The sequence below is a fragment of the Hippopotamus amphibius genome, chromosome 4 (genome assembly GCF_030028045.1).
Source record: "Hippopotamus amphibius kiboko isolate mHipAmp2 chromosome 4, mHipAmp2.hap2, whole genome shotgun sequence".
Taxonomy (NCBI): domain Eukaryota; kingdom Metazoa; phylum Chordata; class Mammalia; order Artiodactyla; family Hippopotamidae; genus Hippopotamus; species Hippopotamus amphibius.
In genome coordinates this window covers 174,332,979-174,349,517 of record NC_080189.1, presented here as the reverse complement: position 1 = coordinate 174,349,517, position 16,539 = coordinate 174,332,979, and the positions used below count along the sequence as shown (strand labels likewise).

Here is a 16,539-nt window from a genome sequence, read left to right as displayed (position 1 = left end):
TTTAAAAACCAGGAGCTCCTCCCTGTCTTTGTCTTCTTTTTTTTTTTTTTTTCACAATTCAATACGTTTTATTGTTTCAAGAGGATGATCCCATGCATTTTTGTGCCCTTTACAACCATTTTCAATTCGATATTTAAGAAAAGAATGTCTAATTGTTAGAGACATATTAAGAGCTGCCAGTATTGCACAGTATTTGATGGCGGTGGTAGTAGCAGCTTGTTAATTTCTCTTTTTCTGAATCGTCAGGTACAAATGAGTTCTACAATGTCTTCTTTTTATTAACAACAAACTCGAGCTAATACGATACACACAGTAAAGATAAACGTGTGAAGGTGGTATCCATGGAAGACTTATTTGATGAGGTGGGGTTTTAGCTGAATTTAAGAAGATTTAAGGAGAGACGTCGATTAGCAGAGATTAAGATCGAGGACATGGCACGTATTCTTAGTTATGATAAAAACATAGCCTTTGGCCAGTGAATTACATTGGTAGGAGTAAAGGGCCCAGTGGGATGCGTGGCACTGAATGGGGTGGTGATGTAGGAGGGGCCAGTGGGCAGAGTGTCTTCCATAAGGAATTTTGACTTCTTATTACAGTCAGTAAGGAAACACTGCAGTTTCTGGAGCTGGGAATGAAAATGATTTTTGGAGATCTTGGTAGCATGATTTCTTAGAGCTGGGCAGGAGAGAGGACAGCAAGACCATCAGGACGGTATCTGGGCTGGTGCTGGGGCTTTCACAGGGACAGAAGTGACGAGCCCCGGGACCAGGGGAGCTGATGTCTAGAGGGACGTAAGTAGACCTAGGGGGTGGGGCAACTCCGAGGGGCCAAGAAAGGGAGAAGGGGCTAAGCTTAGCGCTCTGAAGATCTGGGCAGAGCGTGAAGCCATTGGTGGTGACCAAAACAGGGAGAAGGTCGTTGGTGATGCTGGGTGAGGTGGTGAAGTCCTAGTCCCTACAGAGCGGGGCTGGAGAAGAGTAAAGAGGAGAGGACCTTAGCCTGAGGCCCCCTTTGTGTGCCCTCAGTTCAGGCGTTCATCTCCTTCCCGTGATGAGGGTCGTCGTGGAAGGTTATTAGCTATTTATATCAGCCGAGTCACATCTCCTGTGCAATTCTGTAAATAAATCAAGATTCACTTATGAATTTTTGGAGTTTTGCAAATAAGCTGGTTTTGTTCTAAAAAGCACGCTCTTAAGGAAACCCCTGTGTTCTCAATGAAATCAGCCACTCCGATGCTTTTAACCTGACCACACACGGTGGCCTTGTGCCGGCATTGGCCTTGGTGGTGAGACTTATGCAAAGGCAGATACTGGGCCGAGGATTCCGGAATCCTCGGCCCTGTTGCCCCTGCTTCCCTTGGATCCAGCCTTTGGACACCCCCTTCTAGAAGGCGTGCAGAGCTTCTGGCCACTTTGTTTTGTGCTGGTGGGGACTCTGCCTTGAGCTGTGTTCTTTTCTCCCTTTGTCTCCCTCCCACAGACTACTGTTTTCCAAAGTGAAGTTGGAGTCACTGTGCCGGGGCCCAGATGAGGCGCTCCTCACTTGTAAGCACATGTTACAGATTTGGAAATCCTGCTACAACCTGACCAATCCCAGGTAAGAGGCCAGCAGCACCTGTTGTGCGTGAGTTTTGCGTGGCCCCTGCCTCTCAGTCCATCCCTGATGGGCATTTAGCAGAATGAACTCTCCACCCTGTGCACCCCCAGGCCCCCGGGAGCCGCAGATAAGAGCAGTGGAGCCTCACACACTCCATTTTTAAGGGGATTTTCTCTTCGTGTCTGATGAAACCTCCACATCGTGGGTTTCTTATGCTTTTGCTGCCACAGTGGCCTGCTAGGCTCAGTTCCGACTGGTCTCCATCCGATTTCTCTCAACCAGCCATTTGCGTAATTCCTTTGACCAATCTTATCATCTTTCTGGTGATTTTTGGATAGACTAGTCAATTATATACTCCAGGTGGGGTTCTCACGGTAATATTTAAAAGACCTGCATAGACAACAGGCCACATCCTGCTAGGGAGAGTAGAGGTTGCTGTTGGCATGATAGTGTAATTTTCAAAAGGCTAAAATCATGACTCAAGTAAATATAAAAGAAACACGTATCAAAGATTTAATTTACCTCATTAACTAATGAGAGAAGCAGTAAAATGCTAAGACCCATTCAAAGAAGAATTTGAAAAACAGATTTGCTGAAATGAATTTGCAAGTAAATAGAAAAAGAATAACATTCTATACAACAATGAAATATATTGCTTGGGGTTATCTTTTCTACGGGGTGGACACTGATTGTATCTCGACCAGACAAGATTCATAGGTTTCCTACCGGCCAGCCCTGCCCCTGCAGAGCTGTGAAATGGCCTAGCCAGTCGGAGTCAGTCAAAGGTGCCCACCCTGCAGAGACAGATAATCTGTCTGGGGAAGGTACACTAGTCAGCTCCCAGCATGTCCCCGAAAAACACCGTCTTCAAGTCCTGGGCAGTGTTTCCCAGCATATGTCTAGATTACGAAGTGTGTCCTGACCTGTGAAGGAAGTGATTTAATGAAAAGAGGCCTAATGATTCATGTGAATTCAAACAACTGCTCACGTACGCACTCAGAATATTCTTCAAGTTCGCAGCAAGATGTGTGGACAGCCCACATTCTGCCCTTAAGAGTCAGCAGCCTAAAGATGTATATGTCACGTGGTACATGTGTACAAGGGTGTGGCCCCCCCAGTCCAGCCCACTGGGAGGTGCGTCTGCACGCTGCTGCCAGCGAGGAGAGGTGGGGTGAGGTTAGGGAAGCAGCAGAATGCGGGTGGGGTTCCGTGTGAGATCTTGTTTTACAAAAGTTTCTGCGGTAAAAAAAAAATACTCAAAATCAGGGCCCCGTTCAGGGGATGGGTCCTCAGGAGCTGACATGAGACAGAGCTGGGACCACAGGCCCCGTGAGTGGTGCGGCTAGACAGTGGGGGAGCCCGCCGGGGGCCCCCCTCGCAGAGCCCGGGTCACAAGGATTGGACAAGCATCCACTTCTAACCAGAGCCTGTGGCTCATCACTGGGCCCACCGGGCCCATCTGCCTCTTGGTGAAAAGATAACCGTGAGGCTGGCCTCTTCCCTCTTGTGGGTGTGTTCTGGAGACAGAGATCACTTTGATTTTTAAAACACTCTTTTTCTAAGTCTGTAGGCAGAAATAGGAAATGTCCCTATTTATGTTCCCCAAAGCCCCCACTCCCGGCCTCCCAGATGCAGCAGGATTCTAGGGGAGAGTCTTTTCCTCGAGCCCAGCTACAGGAGATACTCCCCGAGCCGGCTGCTTCCTACTGGAGCACCTTCCTTTGTCTGTACCCCCTTTAGAAATGAGAAAATAAATCCATCAGCTTTCACGTTGCCAATTTTCCCTCAGTTCTCCACACCTCTCCCACCTCCCCACATTTCCTCCCACTTAGCAACCAAGAATATTGAATGTGAGGAGAAGAAAAAAAAATAGCAGAATTGGAAAGCTTTTTAAAAATACTTAACCAAATGCCTGGGCTGTGTCCATACTTCCTCCGTTTCCTGAAGGAGCCTTCGGGGCCGGAGCGGGGAGGAACCCTGGCTCTGGGTGCAGAGGCGGGTTGGGGGTGGGGGTGGGTGGAGGAAGACCCATCGGCTCTGCAGAATTGCTGCCTCCAGCTACTCGCAGAGCCTTGAGGGAGGGGACGGCAGTCCAGCAGCCCCTTATTAAGGAGGTTCCTGTTTGTTTTTTTAACTTTATTTTCTCTGGGATATAAATAAACGTTTCTCCCGTAGCCCTCACCATTTGTGCAAATTTAGACATCCTCCCCAGTACGGTCGGGGAGGACGTGACCCTGGCAATAGAATAAAGCAGAAGAGGGGAGGGCCGTGTCTTGACAGCGACAGCACCCTCCGCAGTTCTCCAGATAAGGACAGCTCTGGGCCCAGCCGCCTCAAGTCGGGTCACACGAGGTTTTAGAAAAGGATAGAAATGTATGAACACGTGGGTGAGAAGCATCCCTGCTTAAAAAACATAAACACTGAGCAGAAAGCATCCTGGCAGGAGGCGGTTGGTTTCCAGCTGAAGAAGGTCCTCACTGTCTTCCGGGCTCAGGCGTCCTTGTTCTAAGTGTGCTCAGGTGGGGGTGGGGGGCCTGTGCTCACCCTGCCGGGGCTTCCCACTGCTCCCCACCCCCAACAGCCCCATCCGGGGGCTGGCACAGGCCTGCAGAGCAGTGGGGCGAGGGGGCGCAGAGGAAGACGTGGGCGGCGGCAGGACCAGACCAAGACTAGATCTCTTCTTCTTGGAGGAGAACCACACTCCCAGCCAGTCGCTGAACCAAGCCTTAGGCCAAAGAGCGGTCCCTGCGGGCTGAGAACCCTTCTCCTGCTGTAAGCAGAGGGCGGGTGGCCTTCTCCTGAGTGCATATGTGGCAAGGTGTCAGTCGTTTCAGAAGCCTCGGTTGATTTCCCGAGGCCTGCAGTTTTGCTTGCATTTAGGACAGACATCCGCCTCGTGCTTTGTCTTCCCTCTCGGTGAAGCGCTCCGCTCCCTCGGCTCTCTTGCGCGTTGACTTGGCCACTCAAGACTATGTGGCTTCTGGCCAGAGCCTCGCCAGACGGTCCAGCGCTTCAGCAAGAGATGCTGCACCTTCCATGTGCTGGCACCGTGCTAGGCTGTCTATACGTTCTCCCCAGCCCCTGCCTCAGCCTTGCAAGATAGCTACTGGTCTGTCCACTTCATAGAAAACAAAAGTGAAGCTACGCGAGGTTAAAGAACTTGCCCTAGTTTTCTCAGTTAAACAACTAGTAGAGCTATGATTCAAACCCCGGTCTGCGGAACATCAAAGCTCTCTCCGCCACCCATGCTGCCTGTCTGAGTTGACAACCAGCTTCTTTTCCTTTATTTTTATTTTTTATTATTAACTACCTCTTCCCCCTCTTGTCACTGCCACTTGGACCATCTCCATCATGTAGCCATATGATTGGAAGAAAATTTTTTCTTCCCAAGTCCCATTTCAATCACATTAACAAATAGCATATAAATGTTTAAAACAAAGACAATTTCTTTGCTCTAACCTCAATTGGAAATTGGAAACCCCATTTGACGCTAATAGCCACCAGTATTCTGGTGGAGCTTTTCTTTGTACAAAGTGTGCTCTCATCCATCTTCAAAGCAGCCCCATAAAAATGGGCAAATGTCTTGTTACATCCGACCCATTTTACTGGTGAGGAAAATTGAGTTCAGGAATGTTGGGAACTTGCCTTGATTCACGTAGTCCAGCCTTAAGATGCCTGGGAAATGCTCTGGTTTCCTATCCAAGGCCCCTCTGTTACATCCAGCATTTATTGTGTGCCAGGCACTATCTCAGAGCTGGGGAGGGACAAAGCTGTGACAGGAACTCCAGGGTTCTGACTCCCCGTCCATCACCAGCTGGCCTCTTGCATTTAATCTCTGTAGCTGTATGAGACAGAGAATTTCCAAGAGAAGCTTCCAGTTTCCAGGATAACTTACCATCAAGACAATTTACTCTGGATTTTCAGTCCTAATTTAGGGGAACAGAGCTTACCGGATGTGTACTCTACATCTGTGGAGCTCTGAGGCTTACGTGTGGTGGATTTGGGGTTCCTTCCAGTTTCCCTTCCCTAAACCTTCCGCTAGTACCACTGACCAGGAATGGTTTTCCTTTCCTTCCCACCATCCTTCTTGGGAGGTGGTCCTGGCACCTGAGGGCCAGGCAGAGAAGAGGTGAGGTGACTGGGCTGTAGAGGGAGGTGGTGCACAGAGGTGCCCAAGCAGGTGGGTCCCCGAGGGAGAGAGGAGGGCTTGTGGGAGAGAGGCCGGCCCGAGTGAGAGAGTGAAGGAGACGCGAGCATTGGCCAGGCCTCCCTCTGCCCCTTCTTCCACATCCTGTGGGTCATGGCAAAGGCAAATTCTGTACCATATAAATGAAGGACTGAAAATCGCTTAAAGCATCCAGCACAATTCTCAATCCGTCACAAAAGTCAGAGTGGAAACAAAAGCACCTCCATTTTGAATAGTTGTTTGCTGCTTATACGCTGTCGAGATAAACTCAGGAATGTAACCAAATATTGTTTCTCAGCTGGTGGAAGGCAGATAGGTCTTATGTCCTTATCACTGGCTGAGGTTCATAAGTTAAGATTTTGGTTTTAGTTGGGGTTTCTAACATCTGGAGTAGGAGGTCCTTAGCTCAGCTTCCCCACACCTACCATTGCACCAGACGGCTGGGAATAAGCTGTCTCCAAAAGTCAGCCAGCCGTGTTAACCCCAGATGCATGTTTGGAGACATGGTATTTATAAGGACACCTGGCATGTGCCCAGAAGGTATAGCTCTTCTGAATGTCCTGTCTCTATGACCTCAGACAGTCCTTATCCTCATCTCACAGGGAAGTCACTGAGGCACAGAGAAAGTGGCCTTGCTCAAAGTGACCGACCATTAGTGACAGTTGTAGGAGAACCCAGACTCCCAGTTGCGTTGCAGGACCCAGCATGACATACAGCAGCCAACCCTGTGCTCTGAAATTTGGTGAAATGGGAAGCCTGGAGGACTGTGGCTGAAACAGACATTTCCCATTCACTTACTGAGATTTGGTCCACTGAAAACCCAGGCAAATCCTTCCTATGCAATTCCAACACCTCATTGTGTGTCCTGGAATCCCCAAAGTGATGAAAAATATCGCTTTATTTTGAGATAACATCTGAAAAACTCCTAGGTGGGGAACCATTGCAGCATTCAGATACATAACTCTTTGTAACATTTTTGTAGTATTTTTTGTAATATTTATGATAATAATACATGCACAGAGCAATGCTAGACATATTCAGTCAGTAATGTGATTAGTGCAAATTTTCAAGTACTTTTACACTTTCTGCTCAGAGACATTTATTGTTTCTCAGTCGTGGAAATAATTAATAGAACAGGTTTCAAAAAACATGTATCCAGTGATGTCATAAGTATAGGCTGACAAACAAGTCTGTACTGAAGCAAGTTTCCTTCTGTTTCCTGTGGATTTCTGTAACTCCATCGCTGGATGTGGAAACTGCAGCCTGCAAACCATATTAAGTTTCATAGCAAATCTTGTTTGTACCACTTTTAGCAACAGCTGCATAGAGGAAGGAAATTGTGTCCCTTTATTGTGGAATTTGAACTTCTTAACAACAACAAAAAATTTGTAGAGCCCCCATTGACTCAAACCTCAAGAGACAGATAGGCATCTTTGATAGAATATCATGATAGAGGAAAAAAGAAGAATTGTTTTAATTGTTTTTGCTTACAGGCTTCTTAGAATTATCAATTTAAAAAACGCCTTTGTGAGTTAAGGTCCCATAACAGTGTTTCATTCCAGCCAGGCCTGACGTGGTCTCCCATGTGCCTCGCCTGATGAGTGGGGCCGACCTGTTCTGCAGGAGCAGCCTGGAGAGCGGGATTCAGGGCAGGAAGCTAGTGAGGAGCGAGGCCTGGAGGCTGCTGCCAAAGCCCTGCTGTGTCTCCCCAAGGCCCAGCCTTCCCCAGCTCAGGAACCCTGGATGGGGGCGGTAGCTCCCCGCCGCCAGCACCCAGCTCGGCGTGCGGCCTCACACCTCCTCTTGCTCACCTACTGAATAGAGGCATCAACCACAGCATTTATCTTAAAGGCGTGTTTTTAGGACACAAACTAGGCCGTGGCTGTGATCACCCTTTGAAAAGCAGGGGCCGGTGGTTCTTGAATTTGGCTACACGTTAGAACCATCTAGGGAGCTTTGAAAACCAGAAATTCTGATTTGTTTGGTCTGGAGCGGGACCCAGGCATCAGTGGTTTTTAGAGATGCCCCGGGTGAGTTTTCTAAAGACAACTCGAGGATGATGTGCTCACGGGCTTGATGAGCCTGGGACTTCCCAGCACAGAATACTCATCAGTTTCCCCCACACGGTGGATGGAGAACCTGGCTCGAAGTTTTCATTTTTGTATCTTATAATGACACAAAGGAGATGAGAATTAGCTTGGGTCTATGGGTGCAGTTTAAGCCGTGTTTTTGATACGGATCCTGAAAGGAATCGAGCCCAGGCCAGGCGGGGAAGCAGGATGCCTGGTGAAAGGTGGAAAGATGCACATGAAAAGGTGCTGAAGAACATCAAAAAATGCACAGAAGGTTTCACTGCATTTCAGGAGTCGGGATTGGTTGATTCTGTTTCCTTCCCCCCGCCCACCCTTCAAATGACTGACATTTGTAGCTGTGTTTTGCAGTGATTCTGGACGTGGGAGCAGCCTCTTAGATAGAACCATTGCTGACAGACGACAGCTTAATACAATTACTTTGCCAGACTTCAGCGATCCCGAGACAGGTGAGAATAAAAAAGCCAGAGGGGCCGAAATGGTGTCAACCAGAACGAATGTGGGGCCTGGCCCCGAGCCGTGGGGGATGAAGACTGCCAGGGCCTGGGGTGGGAAGAGGTCCTCACCCAAATAGGCTAAACTCTCACCTGAGGTGCATTTTCTCCAGTGTCTTTTTCAAGTGTGCGTTCACAGTGGGGGAGGTGATATTACTTGCCCAACACAACTCTTTGACGTCTTTCTGTTTTTCCTCTTGCTCTTGGAGCTAAACATTCAAAACTAAAATTAGACCATTCCCATCCTCATCAAGCTTCCCCTCTGCTTTTCTGTTTCTTTCTCTCTCTTTAGATTTCAGACCTTGCTGAAGTCAAGGTTTTGGTTGCTAATCAGTGGCACATCCGAACACACATACACCCCACAAAAAACCCTGCAGGGAGAGGCAGGTGGGTTCAGAGCTTCTGATTCTAATGACCCCGCGAGGAAGCCTGTGGCACTGACTGCCTCGGAGCAGATATTTACACCTCCGTTATCATTTGCGTTTCCACAGTTGCCTAAGTACAGAGGGGTTAAAGATATCTCTGTAATCTCAGGACTCCAAACAAGTAGTTTCAGTAGCAATACGGACTTTTCGATGGCGATTTGGAGGACTCGACAGACCCACAAAATGTAAACAAACCCACAGCACCTTGAGCCTCAGGGGTGGTTCCAGAGCATCATTTGGAAGCTGGTATTGTTGCTTCTCCCTCCGCCCCGCAGGCCCTGTGTCAGGCTGAATCGCCGTCTGGGTGAGCCTGGTCTCCTGTGGGTTGATTTCATGAAAGGAGCCTCTGGGTCTTTCTCCTGCACTGTGCCAGGTCCCGGCTCCTGACCAAACCCCACCAAAGAGCCAGAGAGCAGCCCTGAGGCAGGCACAGGCATCCTGGGAAAATCTCTCCCCAGGTGGGATGGGAGCCGGGTGTGGTGCTCACTCACCCAAGCCTGTCCTCACAGCTGCCTGCCTTCCTGTGCCAGACTCCCTTTTACCAAATTGAACGTTGACTGAAGAAGCCTGATCCCAGAGCCCTGGGGCTCCCAGGTCAGAAAAGTGTTGGGCGTTGGAAGCAGCACAGACTATAAATTAGTGCAGCGTAACCGGGCTCGCAGCCACTGCTCAAAATGCAGGCTGGCTCAGCCCAGAGGAGCTCGCCCCCTAGAGTGGCCTGGCCCCCGGGTGGAGGGGCAGGCATGGGTGGGCTTAGACAGTGAACCAGGCGGACTCTGATGTGGGGTAGCACAGCAGCGTTCTGCTTGTGGTCCAGCCTGCTAGAGGGACATGTGTAACCCCCGTCACTGCAGGAAAGGGAAGATCAGGCTGTCAGGACTTAGCCAATGTGAGGTGAGGCTGGGACGCTGCAGGGAGAAGTCGCTACGGCTGGTTCAGAACAGAACCCCTTTCCTTCCAGCTGATTGAGACCTTAATTTCCCCGGAGGTCCCGAGACTTTCATCCACATCACATTGAAAACAGACAGTGGGAGAAAATGAGTGAGGCCTTTGGGGTTCGTTCTCCCCTTGGACCTTTTTCTTGGGACCTTTTCCGCAGAGCCCTCAGGAGGCTCCCTGTTCAGGTTACACCTCAGGTGCCGTAGCGTCCAGGTGAGGCGTGTCTCCGGGCCACAGTCGGGGTCACCACCCCATGTCCATAATGGACACTGCTCTCCCTCGCTCCGGAGCCTGGGGAGTTGGAGTCTGGATCGCTGGGGCAGGTGCCCTTGGACAACAGGACAAAACCACAGCCTGCCAGGTGCTGGCCAGTGACCACTGTACTGTGTTGCTGTGGTGGTACTCGCCACACGAACCCCTCCAAGACTCCTCTCACTGGTGCTGCCCCCAGAGCCCTCAATTGTTGGTTTCCACGCCACCAGTTACTCACCCAGGAGGCTGGGGAGTCAGAAAAATGGAAGGCCATGTTAGGAGGCCTTACCAGTTGCAAGCTGGTTGGAAGTGAGGTGATCTTTTAAATCAGAGAGACTTAAACGTGAGGAAGGCTCACCTCTAAATGGAAGAGATGCCTCCATCTTGATTAATAAAGCCCAGTTTTATCTAGTTCAGCCCGTGGGCAGTCGCAGGAGGGCAACAGTTCTTACTTGTGCATCTGTGCGGACCGCCTGTCTCGTGAACGACCCACAGATTTCGTTTAAACTCTGATTCCGAAGGTTCCCTAGAGTTGTTTTGCTTCCATCCCTGCCCTGCCATCTTGCCTTTCCCCAAAGATAACCATTTTTTTATTAGCTTTTTGTTTACCCTCCCATGCAGATAAGATTAGATCTTATTTCCTGTGTCCCTTGACTGGAAAATAGCGTACTATCCACGTGCTGCTCAGCCCCTGTGAGGTGTCCCTTCATGCATGCCCCGAGGATCCCTCGGCATCCATCTGGGAGGACATCCTCAGGCTTCTTTCCACCATGCCCCACGCGGTGCTTCTCTGCTTTTCTAAATGCCCTGAAGGACACAGGCATTCCGACACAAGCACAGCTGGCAAAGGCGTGTGGCCAAAACCGAGGTGACCTGCCACCATCATGATGGTGCCAACTCTGAGTCACCCGCTGTGCAGCAGACTCCTTTTGAAGCCACAGGCCCTCTTGGATTGTTGCTTTTGTTTTCCAGAACTAAAACTGATTTCCTTTCTATTTTTTTATTTTCTATTATGGAAAAATTTCAAATATACCAAAATAGAGATGCTCATATAATGAATCCCCACGTACCTACCACCATCCTTCAACAATTCCTATTCTTTTTTCCTTTATCTCTGATGTCCCACACTTCGTTTTTGTAGAGTATGTTGAGGCAGATCTCAAACATCATATTTTGCCTGTTAAAATTTCAGTGTATATGTCAAACAGATAAGGGCTCTTTAAAAATATAAACAAGATAGCATTATTATACATCTAGGTCATTATAAAGTAGAAGCTCCATGTTCTTGATTTTGAAAAGTGGATAATTAAGTGGGGTGTGGTTTTCCACCTCTGAAATTGTCCGTATGCAGATCGGTGCAATAACATAAGGGAAACCCACGTCTAGAAGCTTTGGACTAGCTGAGTCCACTGTGGCTATAGAGTGGACGTTGGTTTTATTAAATGAATGTGGCACACTGAAAAAAATAAGCCTTTAAAGAATATGCTTTCCCTTCTAATATCACCTCCGGGTCCCCTTCTCCCCACCTCTGTCATCCAATAGGTCCTAGCCGTCAAAAGAGAGGAATCAAACGGAGTGACAGTCTTTTAACTTTGAAGCTATGAATCATCGTCTTTTCTTCAGAATAAGTTAGTTCCTTAAATAGAGGATGAAAAAAAAAATTTTTTTTCTTCCTTTTGCCTTCAAAACAGGATGTGGAGTAGGGGGATTTATCTTTAATCATTGGTAGATGTTACCAGACACCGATCCAGAGTAATGATTCTTTTACCTTGAAAATTTGATCCGTTTTGTCTGGGAAAATTTTTAATTGTCACTGTGGCGGTTCTCCCCATTGCTGTGTGTCTCTCCAGCTGAAGACATGGAAGTGACAGTAATAGCTTCCTTTTCAAAGTGCCCGGCCAGTGCACCCAACCATAGACCAGCTTAGCAAGCTTGGACTCCAGTGTCACAACGCTGGGACCTGACCCATCATTGCACCTCAGTATCTGCACCCAGAAAAACCTTAGTTTTCAAGTAAACTTTATATACATGCTTCTCATAAAAAGCAAATCAAGGAAAAGTCAAGTTCTAATCCTTTCCAATTGAAAAGCAAATAGTCTCTTTTCCTCTAGAATGTCCTGGATATGATAGGTTAAAGAGGTATTATTTTCAGTAGCTCATACTGCTGAATCTGTGCCCAGGTAAATCTGAGTTATTTTTATTCCGTGGTGTTGTTGCAGAACAATTAAATAACCAGTGGAAAAAACAGCAAATTTGTTTTCTTCGGAAAGCACTTGTATTCTATTGTCAAGTAGAGGAATGATTGTGTTTTACATGACCTCATTTTCTTTGCAGCTTATGTGAGTATATTAAAAGCTAGTTTATTTTTTTTCTTTGTGTTTCTAAAGTTTTTTTGCCTTTATCCGTTTTTTTTCTCTTTCACTTTTTTAGTGTCAGATTCCTCCTCCTCCTCTTCTCTTTCAAGAACCGAATCTCCTCTCCACCTGTTTGTATCTTCTCATCTTCATTCTCATCCCAAACCCGATACCTTTGTGTGGCCCCCTGCAGCTCATTCAGTCAGTGACCCAGGTCCCCGCCAGGAACCCTCTCTGTGTAAACATGGTTTATGGTTTTTTCCTTTCTTGTTAGAACTGCTTCATTTGCCTGATGTTTTATTTTCTGATAATCTTCCTAACTGATAAGCTGGATAGGAAACTCCATCAACTTTGAGAGAAAATCTTGCTAAGTTGAAAATCCAAAAGCTGTTTGGGGCAGAAGGAGACACTGGTGCCCAAGTTCCAACCTCCCTTTTAATAAGTAAAGGAAATCTGTTTTGAGCAGAATCAATACACACTTTTCTAGAACATTGCTTCTAGTTCTTGGGTACTTCTGTGCTTTCCTGGAGTTAATATAAATGCCTAAAGATTCTATTTTTTTCAAAAAACAAATTAGAACATTTTGCAAATAATTTATTCCTAATTATTTCTGGTTTTCAATTTAGATATTAATTCAACAACTATATAGTAATCAACGTAGTATTCTAAAGATATCAGTCATTTGCCTTTTAAATACGTGGTTCTCAAACCTTACTGTGAGTTAAAATCAGCCAGAGAGCTTTGAAAACTGCAGATCCCCTGGGCCCCACCCCCAGAGTTTATGATTCAGGAGGCCTGAGGTGGGGCCCAAGAATCTGGATTTATAAAATACCTTCTTATGATTCCAATGCCCGTGAGTTGTGTACTACATTTTGAAAACCAATGCTATAAATTGTTTTCCATTTGCAAGGAAGGAAAATGTAGGGCTTATATCATGAAACTATGCAGGGAAATTGAACAGTATTTTAATCTAATCTTGCTTTTAAAGAATAGGGAAATTTGAAAGTCTGTTTTAGGGTGTTCAGGGACCTGTCAATGAAAAAAAAAAAAAAGATCCCTGCATTAAAATGAGACACTGGTTGATAAAGCCCTTAAATGGCACCTAAATGTGGATCTCACCAGGAGATTCACCCTTGTTCTTCCACTCATTTATTTAATGTTCACTTTACCCACAACACGGCCAGAAAATTTAATCTCTCTGTCCATGATTTATAAGGGCTCATCTTTGTTCCAAATGCTGAACAAAAGCTCATAAAGGGAGCTGCTTCCAGAAAGAACTGCTCTCCCTGATGTGCTCATCTTTCTGATGGTAACCTGCTGTGTTAAACACACACACACACACACACACACACACACACACAGTCGGGCAGAAAGGAGACTATCATCTACAATAAATCACTCAAACCAAGAAACACTCTGACCTCGCGTATCTGCATTTTAAGTGTTCTGAACTCAGCCTCGATGGCAATCCCAGTTTTATGAAATGGAAGATGAAGATAATGTTTATAAACTGCTTATGTTGTTTTTAATCCACTTCTTAAAACAGACATTTTCCCTGTAATACAATGCCTAGGGGCAATTGCCAATTTTGGTTTTCTCTGCTTTGGTTTTTCCAGGGAAAAAAAATTGTTTTTTACATTGAGTTTTGCCCAGTTTTTTGGGGGTCTTAAAATGGGATCTTGCTGTCAAGAGTAGCTTTAGATGTTCCCACTGCCCTGTGCATTCTCATTTGCGCAATGAACCCACCTACCTCCACACCCTGCCAGCGTTTGTCCTGTTCCCTCCCAGGGAGCCCTGTGTCCCTTTAAACCTTTGAAGATTGAAGTCCAGACGCCTCTGGTGGGGCACCTTATATCAGCTTAATTAGCAAATTGTTAGGGTGACGTGCACCCACTGAGCTTTCTGCTGAACATGTTATGTACCAAGCAGTGCTCAGTTGTTTGTTCTCTGTGAAGCTCTGAGTCATCTTCCGTCCTTAGGGAGTGCCCAGCCAGTAATCAGGTGTTTCAACTAAGACTGAAGTTCCCAAGGATCTCGCCCCCCACCCCATAAATACAACATTCAGTTAGGGGGAAACATACCATGTGTTACTCGTAAATGTAGAACTTCTTGTTTAAAATTATAATGAATTTGAACCCCAACTCTTTTGCTTAGGACAGACAACCATGGCCTGGTTCCCTCCAGTCCTTTGACTTCACAGGATTGAAAACTAGCCCAACCCCACAAACTGTTGGCATCATGATTAGGGTTAATGTGTGGAAAGATCTGAAAACTGCTTGTTTGCTTATTTTTCCCTTCCCTTTGGAACTTCCTGCCCTGGAAACAAAACACATTACATGAATTGGTCAGCTTTCATGTGCTGAGTGAACATTTAAATGCAAAGGGGAATGCCCAGTTGGCCTTTCTTTGCTTTAAAAAAAAAAAAATTGTTAGTGGAAAAACATATGTCACTCTTGAATTGAAATGTGATTCCAGACAGCCAGACTTACAGTTGGAAGGTTATTAGAACTCCATTTGCTTTTTATAGCCTTAATTTTGATTTTTCAAATGTTTGTTTCTTGGTTTTAATTTTTGGTTTGATTTGTTGTTCCAAGGCAACTCTCCAGAAGTATACTTTCATGGTTTTCCCTCCCTTTTTTCAGTTAGTAAGTAGTTTACCAATCTATTAACCTTTCTGAGGGTCTCCAGAATCACGCTACCCCCCACCGTGCAGTGTGTGTTGTGGCTTTTGGTGATTGGAATGTGGAGATGCCTGCACCTTAAGCTGCCACCTGCTTGCTCACTCCTCCCCCTGGGGCCCAGCTCTCCTGAGATTCTAGTGCTTTCTGCCGCCTGCTCCGGTTTAAATGCTGAGGAGGCAGCACTTGTCTGGGAAGGACTACAGAAGGCATTGCAGGAAAAAATGCCCAAGTAAGGGTGTGCAGTGGCTTGGTCAGCAGCCCCACCGGGATTGATCAAAAGTGTGAGACATCCAGCCTCTCTAGGGCGGGTCCTCTGTAAATCTGCTGTACAGGAAACGAGTTGAATCTTAAAATTCCTTTCTGGTTCAACCATTATTGCTACACAGAAAAATGATTGTAAGAATTGATTTTCCTAAAATTAGCTAAACAGACATCATAAAACTTAAGCTACTTCTACAAAATGTAAAGGAGACTAAGCAGTTCCCTGGGTGTAGGACTAGTGCTTGAAGCGATGCTCTTTTAAGGCGCTGGTGTGGACTATCACACTTTCCAAAGTTCGTTTATTACACCACTGATTCTGTCTGGTCAGATGTTTTTGGGAAATGGTGCATCTCCCTCTTAGAGACTCACGGTTCACATCAGCACATTAAAGGCTCTGAGAAGTCCTGAAATTTAAACAATTCAAAACTCTCTGAGCTTTGACCTAGTGTTCCCAATTTTTTTTTCCACCCAGTGGAATCAGTGTCCCAGGGACTGCATTTGGGGAAATGCTAATGTATATGGTGACCCAGTGCATCTGACTGATCTGAGCCTTTACTGCTTATGGCAAATATGCCCCTTAGGGCGTTGTTGTCCCCTCTGAAATCCAACTCAGCCTAGATGTGACTTTACTTCTGGCTTTAAGAAATCCACAATAGGAAAGAGGTATGTTTGGTATTATCATTACATTATCATTAGGGTGATTCAGAAAAAAAAAAAAAAGGTTTCACCTTTCAATATCAGGCTCCGCGAATACATGAAAAGGATTCAATTTTCAGAAAGGTCAGGTTACATTAAAATCTTCACGCAGCCCTTATTGGTTAAAGTGAGGCTTGATGTATTTATACAAAGGACTTCACTATTGTTATTTCCATAAAAACAGCTCCAAGTCTCTCAAAGGTCAGGAAACCTGGGTTCAGGGGGCCAGTTCGGCAGAGGAACCCAGGCAACTTCTTTAACCTTCCTGGCCTTAGTTTCCTCATCTGTAAAGATCCGAGATCACTAATTATTCTGTTCACACACGCCTTTATGGTTTGCTGGTAGCTGATCCTGATTTCAAGCCTCATCAGGGTGCCCTTCTCCCCAAGGTGCAGCCCAGCCTCTGTGGCTCCCAAAAGGCAGTGACCAGCCAGGCGGGCAGAGCCAGCCTGGAACGCAGCTGCCAGGGCACCCCCTCGCTGCCCTCACTCCTGAGACCTGAGGACCCCAGGCGCCCGCCATTTGTGAGTGCCCCAGCAGTCATCATTCTGGAGAGAGATGTGGG

The 16,539-nt window shown here is 46.7% G+C and overlaps 1 protein-coding gene across 4 annotated transcripts in view; it reads left to right on the top strand.

The window, feature by feature from the left end:
• TTC7B (tetratricopeptide repeat domain 7B) overlaps positions 1-16,539 on the top strand; it is a 240,891-nt gene that overhangs the window by 171,941 nt on the left and 52,411 nt on the right. Inside the window, exons 16-19 of one of the 4 annotated variants that reach the window (XM_057733134.1) lie at positions 1,480-1,596; positions 8,224-8,321; positions 12,413-12,574; positions 14,931-14,981. In XM_057733134.1, the coding sequence (XP_057589117.1) occupies positions 1,480-1,596; positions 8,224-8,321; positions 12,413-12,574; positions 14,931-14,981 (428 nt within the window). The remainder of the gene's footprint in view (positions 1-1,479; positions 1,597-8,223; positions 8,322-12,412; positions 12,575-14,930; positions 14,982-16,539) is intronic. The other 3 variants (XM_057733136.1, XM_057733135.1, XM_057733137.1) reach the window with 3 other exon arrangements.